At 43.0% G+C, this 14,607-nt stretch overlaps 1 protein-coding gene across 1 annotated transcript in view; it reads left to right on the top strand.

Annotated features, from left to right (window-relative positions):
* The window catches only part of LOC135197783 (MAP kinase-activating death domain protein-like), a 312,071-nt gene that overhangs the window by 172,641 nt on the left and 124,823 nt on the right, over window positions 1-14,607 (top strand). Inside the window, 1 exon segment of the mRNA XM_064224890.1 lies at window positions 3,016-3,145. Within this exon segment, the coding sequence (XP_064080960.1) occupies window positions 3,016-3,145 (130 nt within the window).

Genomic DNA, 14,607 nt, shown 5'->3' with positions numbered 1-14,607 from the left:
TTTAAAATAAACTCAAACAACCATAATAAAATAGGCCAAAAGGTAGGATGATGAATAAATTCCTTGTCCTTTAAATTCATGCTTCTTATTACTGTTGCATATACGTACGTATATGTTGGCGTAGAAGTCTATTTGATGTACAAGTTGAATCCACATATTCTGAGGTGTAATTCAGGCTTAACCTTCTGTTGACTGGATAAGTTAAATCCCAAAATAGGGCAGTACTATGTCCATCTGACTATTCCCTATGTTTCATTTGTTACTTGGACCTTGCACTGTTATTTATTGTAATCCAACAGGCTGTACTGTATGTAAACAATAACATACAGAGTACTTTACTGAAGGTTTTTAATTTTCATTTGTACAGGCAATATGATGCATTAAAGCTATCTCAAAGATCTAAGAAGTAATACAAAATGGCAAAGGTGCCATAGTCATTGAATGTAACAATACTAGTTAGTTTATGTAAAGGTAGTAATGCTAATATAGGTAGCAGACTGAGGTACATGGGATAGGCCTGAAATTTTAGGAAAAAACAATTAACCTTGATTTGTTTGTATTAAAATTTAACATATCAAGCATAAAATTGGGGTTAAAACATAACAATAATTCATATGAGAGACGTTTAAAGTATGGAAACTTCAAACTACAGTACGGTCCCACTTATGCGAGAATTTTGTCAATCCACGGCCTTGCAGAATTGGAAATTCACAGATTTCGAAACACATATCTTATGGGAATAGTTCCATTAGGACCAAGGCAAACAGCAACTTACCCAGTCAAACTTTTTTATAATACCCATTTTCAATACTTTCTATGTACTGTACTGTAATTTTTTTTAATATGAAATTGTTCTTATGGATAAATAAAACATTAAAAAGGTTTTAATAACTTGAAAAAGTTTAAAAACTACACACAGGATGGTGAAAACTCCCACACTTAAACAATCCCACCATTGGGTGCAAGTGTACTGTATGATACAGTCATTTCCTTTAAAAAACCTTTTGGGTAGAACTCCTCTATCTCATCCTCCATGAAGAGTTCTTCTGCTGAAGGAAGGCTTTTTGAACCATTTGAGGTTTCGGGAACTGGTGGATCATGGGTGTCTTCACTCTCGTTAGGCCTAACAAACTTGGTTACGAGCGCCTGTCTCAGCTTCTTTGTCCGGCACATTCACTATGTAATTGTTTTCATATAAATTTATTGTATGATAAAAAAGAACTGATGAAAACTCAAAATTTGATATGAAATTACAATTTTTTAAAAAGAAATGATAAAAATTCAAAATTCAACGTGAAATGACAGTTTCTTGAAAAGTTTAGATTGAACGAACCTCTCTCTCTCTCTCTCTCTCTCTCTCTCTCTCTCTCTCTCTCTCTCATCTCTCTCTCTCTCTCGTCTCTCTCTCTCTCTCTCTCTCTCTCTCTCTCTCTCTTAATCACTTTTTACTAGTCATCATCAATCAAAACCTATTTAAAAAATAGAAAAAAATAAATGATCAAATGCCAAAAGTTAGTCAAAACAAGTTAACCTAGAAAAAAATTCTTACTTCATGTTAAGCAATAACTGATTTCAAGTTGTCGACTGCTACCAAAATGGAAGTTGCTCCTTCCTTCGTCTTTAACTTAAGGGCAAGCTTTTTAGTTTCGAGAAAATAGGTCTTCCTCTTTGACTTCTAGGCAGATGCATACATGATGCGGATGATCAGAATACACTTCGCAGATCTGAATAATATGTATGACGATGGTGATGACACCGATCATTCATACACACTGCGCTATGATGTCATAAATGTGTGAGGCAGAGCCTTCCATCTTAGCTAATGGCTGAGCAGGAAATCTCTCGCATTCCCCCTTGGAGGAATAATAGTATTTTTTTCCTCCAAACATTCCCCCCACCCCTTCTCTCAGATACCAGCAAACCCCCCCACACCTAAAATACTTAAAAAGACAATAGATTTGATATATTTTGTGGTGCATGACTCGTAGACTTTGAACGGCTTCACAGATAAAGAAAATCTAATTTTAAGAACTAGCAACCGCATAAAAGGGGAATCGCACAATTCGAACACGCATAATTCAGGACCAGACTGTACAATGTTTTCTTTGTTATTTAAATTACAATGTTGATATGGGTGTTATAGAAAAGTTAACTACTCAAATTACAATTCGATACCTTTAAGAAATTAAACTGAATGCATATATTTTGTGTGAAGTATGTTAATAAACCTAAACCCACTCCAGTGCATACCCCATGCATCTTCCAAGCTAAAGTACCCCTTCAGGAAGTGAGTAGTAAAACCCTTGTCTGACACAAAGAATCCCCTCCCCTCATTTGGCTAAAGTATCCTAACTGGGAGTGATGAGTTAGCATGCTACATATTAAAAATGATTCTAGAGAAAGTGTATATCGTACAGATGAGAAATTTGCAATAACTTTGAAAAGGATTTTGTGATTTCTCTACACCTTCATGATAGGTCATTATGAAATTGAACCCTTGTGCTCATAACTCAGTTTTTTTTAAATGGATGGAGACATCCTATTCTCAAGGTGGATGTCTTATTTTATCTTCACTACAAAAATAAAAATGATTGACATTTTGTTTAAAAATTGAAACTTTTGAATTTCTTCCTTTTTGGCAGCTTATGAGATAAAAATTGTGTTAAGAAAGACAAAACTTTGGGCCAGCCCTATTATAAAGTTGTCTATTTTAACTCAGTGATCTGGATAGACTAAATCATCATCATCAGTTTACTACCATATTTTAGTAGGCTGTAATTTTCCCCTTGCCCTTAACAATAACTGTGTTTCATGTACAGTATTGGGTGTTGAGATATTTATTCTTAAAATGTCAATTTGTTGGCCATCATATTCAATAATTTGTATAGCTTCTAGTATTTACAAAATAAGCATTCAGTATCTCTTATTCATATATGTAAAAGGTTCTTTTATGTTTATGGAACAATGCAGAATAAGAAATGTAGTGAAATTTTTTTCCTCCCCCACTTTTAACAGTCTTCCAGTCCCTTGGGCAGCCTTGAGAATCTCCCATCCCCTGGGAGCCCCCAAGGGTCTCCACTTCCTCCTCATTCTCCTCAACCACCTTATGAAAGCTCTGACTGTTCAAGAAAGTCTTCACAGTCTGGTAAGTGCCTTTACAAATTTTTAGAAGTAATTTGTAGCATGTGTTTGCAATAGCACTGGTTTATAAAATGTTATGGCATATTCATAGAGCCATAATCCTTGGTTTTTATATGGTGTGTCTCAGGGTAAAAATTACTTTTTTATTTTTATTTTATTTATTTATTTATTTATTTTTTAGTAGGCTACATCACTATTTTGAATTTCTGCTTTCGTTAAATTTCAAGATTAGTTATAGGGCACCTTCATTCCTGTCATTGTTAAGTAAATTACTGTAAGTTTTCAATTACAAATATTCTTTTCTTTACCTTTTCATATTGCCTTTCATTTAAAATGTGTTTATTATTTTTCAACTAGCATGTTGTATAGACTCACCAAATTTAATCGATGATATACAGTAAAAAGAAATGGCTTCATAAATGTTATAATAATGCTAACTCAAGGTATATTCAAGCAAACTAACAGGTAGTGTTCAGGTTAAGATAATTCGTCTTACGATAGTCCGATTTTACGACGGGGTTAGCAGTTAGTACTGATACGACATATATATTGAAAATATTTCCAAATTTTGTTCACAACAGAAGGTTAATGATTGTGTTACTGGTTACTATCCTAATGTAAATTTTGGCTTCCACTCTCAACCAAATCAATCTCTGCCTTTACAAGTTACACAACAACAGCCATTTATTTTAGTTTTTGAGGAAACAGAATTTTTTCACAGGAGGGGGTTTCTTTTTGGTTAATAGTTTACCTTTGATAGTACAGTAGTTTATTTTAAAAATGATGTAGTGTACGTACATGTAATCAAGTGAATTTTTTTTTTTTTTACAAAAATGTGGGAATTTCATCCTGGGGGATGTTAAACACAGACCCCTTATGTGAGTGCCATTTTGAAAAGGAATGAAATTTCACTGAAAAGTACAAATTTTCACTAGCTCTCAAAAATAAATTTGCAGATATGTAGAAAAATTAATTTGTTCATGAAACTTACCTGACAGATATATATATAGTTGTATTCTCTGAAGTCCGACAGAATTTCAAAATTCGCGGCACACGCAGTGGGCGGCCAGGTGGTAGTACCCATTCCCGCCGCTGGGAGGCGGATATCAGGAACCATTCCCATTTTCTATTCATATTTTTTTCTGTCGCCGGTCGGTAAACAACTGTTTACAGACCTCCGCCTAGGATTTTGAAACTTCATTAGCCGCTTAAGTATCCTAATTATTCTTTCGATTATTGACTTGGATTTGTGGCTAGGCATACGCTATCATAAGTTAAATTTTTTCATTGCATATGATGTCTGAAGCTTGTTAGCCTAGTTTCAGACTTTGTTGTCTGCATGGGGTAAGGTGAGGCTACCGGAACTTTCGGTAGACACTCGCTTAGTATATATGACGCTTACATGTTTTCTTTGCATAAAGATCAATGTAATTGTGTAATGTGTGACTGATTACGGAAGAAGTAGGATTCATGTACGCATTTTAGAGCGTGTTAGAATCAGGAGTTTTCCTCCACAGTAAACAGAAGTTAGAAATAATGAACCTTCTAACCTCCTGTAGGATTTATTTTGCCTAACCCTGTGGTATGGCTTACGGGCCTAGAAGAAGTGTCTGCTAGAGGATTACATCAAGTAATCTTAGACAAAAGTGCTCGCTCTCCAATCAGTGTTGTGAAGTGTAGTGCCCCTTGTGTTGTGGAGGGGGCGTCAGATCGGCCCCATAATGCCTCTAGGCCTGGACCTCTGTCGGACTCCCAGGACTCAGGGAGAGGGCATGTCGAAAGCCGCAAGAGGGTTACGGGGGCTCCCCACCGATCTGGCGTCCCTTCGGCAGGACCTGTTGACGCTTCCCAGGCTGCTAAAGATCGTGCACGTGCACGAATCTTGAAGGATTGCTTCTCGTCCTCCGAGGCGTCCTCCCCGCGCAAGGGTTGGAGCACTCGGAAGGACTCGCGCCCTCTAAGAAGCTTTAGAGAAGAGGACGCTTCACGTCCTCTCTCTCGTCACGAGAGGATGAAAGAGTCCTGTGCCCTGTCAGGGCTCTCAAATTTTATTTACATAAACGAAGGAAGTAAGAGGTCCTTCGGGTAATTTATGGTGCTCAGGAAGAGACCACATCTACCCTTTTCGAAGAATGCACTGGCTCTTTTCCTAAGGGACATTATTAAGGAGGCTCATTCATCTTGCCAGAAGAGTGATTTGAGCCTCCTGCGAGTGAACGCTCATTTATACATTATTAAGGAGGCTCATTCATCTTGCCAGAAGAGTGATTTGAGCCTCCTGCGAGTGAATGCTCATGAAGTTAGAGCTGTTTCAACCTCGCTAGCATTCCAAAAGAATATGGTAATCAAGGACATTCTTGATTCCACCTTTTGGAGGAGCAACTCAGTATTCGTCTCCTCTCCTCATGGCGCTCCGTATATGTTATGTAACGTTCGCTTTACTTCGAAAAAGGATGTTGTTCAAGCTGATAAGTTTGACGTCCGGCAAGCTGCTTTGCACAGTCAAACAACTTATGTCTCTGGTTCGGCATAAGAAGGGCAATTTAGACGTGAGGAAGCTTTTGGAGGTGCTCGACGTCCTACAAGTAGAGACGTTCTCCAGGACGCTCGGCAAGCACCTTGCGAGGGTGTCTTTCGGACTCGGCGTTCCTTTGCTGAGTGTGTTTCTGGAGATGTTCTTTTGCATTACTAAGACGCAAGTTGTCGCACAGGCGGCCACTGTCTTTGTAAGAAGGTATGAAGGTCTTTAAGGCCCGTCTTGAAGACGAAAGCCGTACGTCTTCCTTTAGTGTTCACACACTTCAGGAGCAGCGTGCGGCTCTCCATGGAGACTCGCATGAGGACGTCCCTTGAAAATATTCAACGTCCTACGCAAAACGCGGTACGTCATAACATTGAGATGTTGGCAAGGTCGCTCGCCAGGACGCCTCTTGGCGGGCCTTGCATGCATCAGGGCGCTCAACGAGATCAGGACGCTAAGCAGGACGCTTTTGAGGACGCTCAGCAGGACGCTTATGAGGACGCTCGGCAGGACGCTTATGAGGACGCTTTTGTGGACATTCGCCAGGACGCTTCGGTGGAAGCTCGGCAAGACGCTTTACGAGAGAAAAAGACTTGTAGATGGCGTCTTATTGCTGTTCAGGACGTTTCTTGGGACGCTTGACGCTTTTTAAACGCTCGTCAAGAGGAGGTTTTTCAGGACTCTCCACAGGACATTCCTTTACAGAAATTAAAAAAAAAAAAAAAAAAAAAAAAAAAAGATTCGGAGTTAGCGGAGAGACATACCCGAATTTTTTCTTCGATCCCTCCTGCCTCCTCATCGATTTCTCTGAGAATCGGGAAGATTATATACTCGGATTCCTGGGTGACTTTCGGTCATGTTAAAGGGTTTTCCCCTATTAGCAAAGTGCTAATTGTTTTGTCTAGTAAGGACGTTTTCCCCATTGTCAAGATACTTAACGTTTTGTCTTTTAAGTGGGGGACCCCTCATAAATGGGGTAGTTCTCATTGACATAGATTTTAGCGTTTTTATCGTTTAAGCGGATAAACTCTCATTAACAAATTTCGGAAGAGCTCTCATTCATTTTCAGAGGCTCATCCGGGGAGTAAGAAAAAGACTTGTAGACTAGACCCAGGAAGTCTTATGTCCAATATCATAAGAACATTGAACGGTCCTTTTCGATCCTCGGTTCTCACTTGATGGTCTCTATTCGAATATTACTCCCTTCTCTTGGCAAAGAGTCAAGGAGTTCTTTTAAAAAGTCTCATTCATTAGAACGTGGACAGTCGTTTTCCTTTCTTTCTCTTTTTCTCGTCGAGGAAAGATGTAGTAGAGAATTCGATGTTCAAATTACTACAATACTTACGTAGTTTATCTTTGCGTCATTTTGCTAACGCATGGGTCAAGTCATATACGCATATCGTATTTACCTCTACGGATAGAAGCCGAAAGAACTGTTGTTCTAATGTATTTAATTGACACTCCCTTCAACCTTCCAAGAGTTTTCGGAGTAAGAACAACTCTTAAGGTATTGTTACGACAACACCAACTCAGCTTCTGTATTTAGCGAATTCTGTTTCGTTTAAATATGCCTGCTTGAGAGTTTCCTTTTGCTCGACAATATCATACCTATTCCTTCGTAAAGGGAGTAGCTGGCAACTCAGGCAGATAGTGCGAGACGATGAATGAACAAGGCTGCTGTTACTGTGATCTACGCAGTACCGGCTAGCTCTGTGACATGCGTGGTTGGTTATGTCTCTCTCCCCTGCGGGAATGGCTGACTAGCCGTCTCTCTGCCCTACAATCATGGATTTTAGCCTCGGGTTGAGGAAATTTCTAGTAATCATGAATGAGCATGCCTTCCGTTTACTTAGAAAATTTCAACAAGATATCTCTTATACCTGTTCGGTGCGGTTTTACCGCACTGTAACAGAATTCTGTACGAGTCTACCGTGGCATAGCACTATAATAATGCTCTCCTGCTTATGCAAAGCGCAGCCTTATTTAGGGAAGGAAGCAGGCTGAGTGAGGGAATGGATGAGTTTGCTGGGGACCATTTCCTCGCTGGAGAAGCTTGTTTTCCCTGAATAAACAGCAATTCAGACCTCTACAGTTTTTCCTCACGGAGAAATTGGAATAACATCAAAGATCTAGTAATAATTCTAATTTTCTCTCAACGGCTTGAGGATCACCTCAGGTGATAGCGAGAGGGTACCAGACATCCGAACAGAGGAACAGATGTCCGGGCACATTGTCTGAAAGAATTGGAAGCCAATTTGGTCGGCTCTCCAGTTCCTCGAAGAGTGAGTTTTGATCGAGTGGTCCAAATCATCTCGGATAATTTCTCAGCTCTCTCATAGCTCAAGAAGAGAGAGTTGGTTATGGGCTTCGGCACGGAACGTAACGATCCTCAAGAGGTTAGTTGAACTAGTGCACGTCCGTGCGGGTCTTCTCGATCGAAGGCAGCAACTACTGACGTCTGAGTAATCCTCACTTAGAAGTATGTCGTAAGTGAGGAGAGACTGAGGGCGTCCTTTCGTTAAGTTTTCGTAATATTGAAGACGAAGGAGCTTCCTCTTAAGTTGTTCCCTTATTCATGATCCTAGAGGATTAGCATTAGTCGCCACCATGTTGGCCTTTAAGAGGTTGGATTCACAGAGGTCATGCAATTCAGAGAGAATTGTCCAAAGACCCTTCCCGAGAGAATCGGTGTAATCTAACATCGTCACTTAGTGAAGTATCTAATATCTCTCCTCTCTGAATCTGAAGGCGTTCAGACTATCGAGAAGCGATAAGATCTTCAAGATTTATGGCAGTCTCTTGGCCAAGGCAAAGCAGTGCTGCCTATTTTCAGTGTTCAATCGGAGGGGGCCGTTTCTGGAGATAGTGAAGGGAAAATGACTGTTCCTCCACCTCGACCTCTGTGAATTTCTTTATGGTTCTATCTTTCCGTCTGAAGTATGAAATAAGCTAGAAGTCTTAACTATTGTAGAATATGCAAATATGTTGTTGACGGCCTCTAGGCTCAGAGATTCGGTTCTGTCAAACAACAAAGCTTCACGATCTTTGAGGTCTGTGGAGATTTTGAAATTCTCTGGATCGAAGGTTCCGGCATGGAACTTAGACGTAGTCTGAGTTTCTGATGCCAAGAGCATTTCGAACCTATCCTTTCTGCGAACTTAATACACGTGACCAGAAAGGCTAACATTCTAACCGCTCTAGCCACGGCAAAGAGGGTTAGTGAGGTTTTAGCCATCATCAGAGGTTTGGCTTTTCTTTAAAGGACATAATGCGGTCTGTCCTCTAAGCCTTCCGTTCTTGGTAAGAACGAAAACCTGTCTAACCCTTGACCTGAAGGCTTGGAGACCAAGGGTATGGCACAAATTATTGGGCAAGGGCATTAGAGAGTCCTGTGCCCTGTCGGGTCTCTCAAGTTTTATCTTGATAAAACTATAGAAAGTCGAGGTCAACGGACAATCTGCGGTGTTCCGTAAAAAGACCAGACTGGTTCATGTCCAAGAACACCCTGGCATTATAGTCAAGGAGTTCTTTTAAGAAAGTCTCATTCATTATGTTTGCATAAAGATTTGAGATTTTTTCTTAATATGAATGCTCAAGAGGTGAGGGCGCGGCCTCGGAAGCATTTCAACAGAGCATGACACTCAGTAACATCCTGAGTGCCACGCTTTAGCGAAGCAACTCTGTGTTCGCTTCACACTCCAAACGGGATGTGAAGACGACATTTGAGATCTGTAAGTCGCTAGGACCATACATATCCGTAGATATATTTTTGGGGGCAGGAAGCAACACGAATCTTATCCTATAGAAAAGGGATAGGTGTGCTTTTAACTTTGAAGGGTTGGTCGCTTGAGGCGCGTTCCTTTTCTTTAACCTAGAAGTTATGGAACTAACTTTGATAGGTTAGGTCAGGTGGTGGTTTTAGCTTCGTTGCCCTCAGAAGTATGGTCCATGATGGTCTAGTCACATTGTGGTCACGCCCCCGCTTGAGCAGATCCATCTAGAGCGCACCAGCATTACAGGTCTCTACCTCGCTGCAACTCTAGTAAAGCAGAAGCAGACTTTTGGTGACAGTAATCACGAAGTCGGCTATGCTAACAGGTGAGGAACCAAGATGTATATCATCTACTTAATTTAGTTTCCTAAAAATCCTATTCTGTCTCTTCCCACCATCCGAAGGTGGGATTCAGCTATTTCTGGGCTTGACCTGTGTCGGCCTGTGAAATGGTTCCTTTGATACTATTTCTGAAGAATAAATATTGCTATTCATCCTAGAGAAAAAAGAAACAATATAATGCCAAGATAAATGGCTCGCTCACTTCTTATAGAAGTGTCGGTATAGTAAGGAGCGAGTGGAATCACTACCAGAGGTCCCTTGCCATTTAGCTTCTTCCTTCGACAAAACCCCGAACTACGGAGGAGCCGTGCTACAGCTCCCGGTCTACTACTACCGTAGTACTGAGACGTCATTCCTTCGATAGCGCGCGTTACACCAAACGTTAAAATTTTTTCGGTGCTGTGTTTCGCTCTATTTGGATTTATTTGGATTTATTTTCAAGATGTGTTCAACTTCTGCTTCTAAGTTAAGTACTGTTTGGGGTTACTGATCTCATTTTATGATGATCTTCGTGTTTTATACATATTCGGAGCCTTATCGGCCGGTATGCCCCTCAACCGCATGGCGGTACGGGTTATCTCTTTCGGTCTTCCATACCGTTAGAGATTTCCCTTTTCTCAGTACTTTAGATATGGTTACTTATACATAGTCTCTATATCCTTATGCAGTTAGTTTTTTTAGTTAGGCCTCCACGGGGCACGCTCCGACCGCACGTTTCGGACCTTAGTCTAGCTACGCCTTACATTGTTAGGAGTTTTATCAGTCACGATTGAGAGTCATATCATCTTAATTATTCTGATGTTCTCTCTTTCCTTCTCTAGTTCCTGATTACCTTTAATAATATTATAGGTACTAGGTTGGCTAACATACACCATGCTTCGGTATGGCGATTAGCTTCCCTGTTATTTATTTTATTTTACCGTTAGTTAGGCTTTCATACCCCAATTGTCGATTGGTGATTAGCCTGCCCCCCGTTTTCTTGAACTAGAGGTTAAATTAGGCTAACATACCCCTTTCTTCGGATCGGCGATTAACCTAATTTTCTGTTTGCTTAGCTTCGTGTTCCCCGTGTTAGTCTAGCTTTAAGATATCGCTTTAATTTTATTTGATTGATTATTATAAATAATCCTATTTATATCAGTGATATTGATGTTGTTCCGATGGTTCTTCCCCACCTCGTATCTTTCACCTGGCTGGGAAGACCACCGTTTATCACGGTGAGCCACCCGGTTACGGGGTCCCCCTCCCGTCCCCCCATTCCCCCCCCTCCATACATTGCCATCCACGTCGATGGGTGATGACTCGTTTCTCACAGCTAGCGTCCGAGTCTGCATGAGAGGGGGTGACTCACGGACTGGTGGGGATCTCCCTCCCCTACTGGTACTCTCACTCGTCACGTGCCTCGGGGGCTCGGGACCATCCTCCCCCCTTCTCTCCGTCCTTAACTGGCCGCTCAGGGGGAGGGCTCCCCTCCCACCCCAATTCTTCCCTACTCTTTCCCCCTCAGTTTCAGTCCGGCAGGTGTCTATCCGCCGCTACCGAACATAGAGAGGGGGGGAGGGAACCACTGGGTTTCCTATCCACTTAGGATAGTTCACACGAGCACTTACTGATATAAGGGGTTTTTATTTTGTTTTATTTTGTGTTATTTAATGTTCGTTACTCCGGGGGGTTTTTTATTTCCGCCTCTCGTACTATCCCTTGCTTCGTTAGAAGTTTGACATTGCTCACTCAATATTAATTAACTCCGGGCCATACGGAGAACTCCGGGCCCTACGGAGTCTATTTTTAGTCATATGACAAGTGAGCTTAGGCGGAGGCAGAGACTTTCTTCCCCCCTCGTAATTTTTCTACGTAATATTCATACGTAGATCTCTATCCGTCGGTCCTACTCCGGCACCCACGGATAGTTTTGCATATTATTCCACCGGAGGTTGTCATTGGTACTCATGTATCCTTTGACTTACAGATGTTGTGCCAGGAGATTGGGTGCAGTGCCATCCTCCAAGACCTGTGCGGCCATATAGTATGCCGTTCTCATGCAGGATGTGCAGTGAAAGTGGAGGATTTTATCGTTTGGCATCATGAAGCTTGCCAAACCTGCTACTTGCTAGTAGGAGATGCCTCACTAGTAGTAAGTTTCTTAGCACTTTCTTCATTCATTCGTCACCCTGGAATACTTGTTGTTATATTATACCTTTCACATATGAGACACATATTCATATAATCTCAACACAACAGACATTCCTCCCCTATCCTCTCCCTAACTCTAGACCCTTTTTTACAGGGTTCTGATGAAGAAAAGAAGAAAGCTTTGTCGACTCTCAAAGCTTGGGTAGGGGGTTTTGGCCGGAATTCTAAGGGCCGCCCCTACATTCTTACCCAGGATATGGCGGACCTAATATTCCCAGGAGCCAAGAAAGGATCAGTGGTGGACCCCCTTTGCTGGCCGACCTTCAAGTCATGATCTCCCTACAGGAGGGGGATTTCCCAGAGGACGTTGCAGAAGACGTTGCGGCAATGAACCTCGACGTTGAACCCATGGCTATTGACTCCATGGGTACAGGTAAGGGTGTAGTAGGGGCAGCTCCTGTGGGTTCTCAGGGCCCTTTCCTGAATTCCCTTTCTCCATCACCTTCTACTGATCCTTCTACTTCCACTTCTTTCCGGGGCTTCACTGAAGAGCAGCGGTCTGTCCGTCCTAAGGCTACTTCAGTGATCCCAAGGCTAAGATGACCGAGAGAAACTTAAAAAGTCTCTCCCCAAGAAATCGGTCATCCTGACAGAACACTATAACTCCGGCTCACCACCCCGGATCAGTTAGGTCAAGGGAGGCCTCTTCCTCTGCGTCGAGGTCCCCCAAACATAGATCACGTAAGGATCGGGCTCAAGTCCCTCTTTTTGATCCCGAATCCTTTTCGGCTAACATTCTGGAGCAGGTGGGAGTGATCGTAGGGCCTTGGTTGACAACAAGGTCGGCTCGGTGCTCTCCCAGCTCTCCAGTTCTGTTACGTCTTCCGGCCAGTCGATCCAATCGCTGGCGGAACGGCTGGCCGCTCAGGAGAATGCCATCGCCGGGATCCAAACCTCGATTGCGGCAGGTTCCCCTCTATCTGTGCCACCTTCTCCTCTTCCAATGCCAGATTCCAGCCAACTGCCGGAATTCAAGGCGGCCAACCCTTGGAGGATCGCTTCGTATGCCCCGTTTGTCAACGGAATGTTGACAATCGAAGGCATAGGAACTCGAAGGCGTGAGGACTTCGAGTTCCACCCCACCCCAAGACTTCAACCACCATTCATTGGCTACGTCCGACTAACGGAAGCAGCGATGATGAGAGAGGACAAGGTTCCAAGGAAACAGTGATCCTTCCGAGGGAACAGGCACAGCAGACTCTAATGAGAAGTCTGGAAGAATGGGGGTGTGAAAACACCCGCATCACAGCCTTTAGGAGTCCTTTCACCATTTTTACTCCGTGAAGGGACTCCGCTACCACTGACCCTTAAGGTAGTGGAAGCAACCTTTCAGGGGACCGCCCTGAAAGACGAGCCCCTTGCCTCAACCTACGAGAGACGGAACCCACCTCTCTCTTAGTCCCAGGCTCCGAGACGTACTTCGAAGGGGCAGTTCCTACTTTCTCAGTAGGAAAACTAAAGGCGGACTGTGCCACCTCTCTCTTTAGTGAGAGACTCCCCAGGTTGTCGGACTCTCTCTCCAGATGGAGTACGACGCCCGGACTAGGCTCGCGAGATCCCTTTCCTCCATGACTATGGCGGAGATGACGGCTCTTGTATACCAACAAGAGCCGTTATTTAAAGTTTTGGCTAAAGGTCTGCTGCACACCATGCAGTGTGACCTTTACGACTTCCTCATAGCCAGGAGAAATTGTAGGAAGCACGTTCTGCGGAAGCTACTATCCGCCATGAACCGAATAAACTGATTGCTTCCTCAATTTGTTTGGGGAACGGACCTCTTTCCAGCACCAGTAGTAGCAAGAAGTCCGTTTCATGAGGCTTCTAAGGTCAAACCAGTGCCTCAAAGTCAGGTGGGGGACTGGTAGCAAAGCGAGGCAGGAATCTTCTGGTCCTAACCCAAGGAACAAGAAGAAACCAAGGAAGTTCTCTCCCTTCCAGCCTTCTCAACAAACGTTGGTTCAGGCAGTCCCAGCATCACAAGGGCAACCATCGTCGAAGGGTCAACAACAATACCTTGTTCTGACCCCTCAGTCCCAGCAATCTCAACCCTCCACTTCTTTGCTGTCTCACCAGCTACAACCAACTATGAAAGCCAGAACTTTCAGGCTTTCAATAGGTTTGCGAGAGGCAGTAGAGCAAGAGGTGCCTCTCGATCAGAGGATCCGGCAGGGCTGCTAACAGGGGAAGAGGTTTCCGAGGAGCAAGAGGTGGCCGCCCTCGGCAAACCAGCAGTGAGAATCCCAAGGTAGGAGGGAGGCTGTACCTCTTCCGCCAGCGGTGGGGGTTCAGCCCTTGGGCTCAAAGTATAGTAAACAAAGGGACTAGGTTGGAGTTGGCTAGAGGGCCCTCCTCCAACCAACAGATTCTATCAAGCACCAACAACGGAATTGGTAGAGTATACCGAAGACCTCCTTCTCAAAGGAGTAGTCTCAAGAGTCAACAATTTTAAAATTTCAAGGACGCTTGTTCAGCGTGCCAAAGAAAGACTCGGTAAACCGAAGAATCATCTTAGACTTGTCCCATCTGAACTTATTCATTCATTGCGACAAGTTCAGGATGCTGACCGTTTCGCAGTGTACGGACCTTACTTCCCCGCCGTGGGGCCGTCACAACCTCTATAGATCTTACAGATGCCTAC

This window comes from Macrobrachium nipponense, chromosome 21, assembly GCF_015104395.2.
Source record: "Macrobrachium nipponense isolate FS-2020 chromosome 21, ASM1510439v2, whole genome shotgun sequence".
Lineage (NCBI taxonomy): Eukaryota > Metazoa > Arthropoda > Malacostraca > Decapoda > Palaemonidae > Macrobrachium > Macrobrachium nipponense.
Note: the sequence above shows the minus strand (reverse complement) of the source record. Positions and strands in the feature narration are given on the sequence as shown.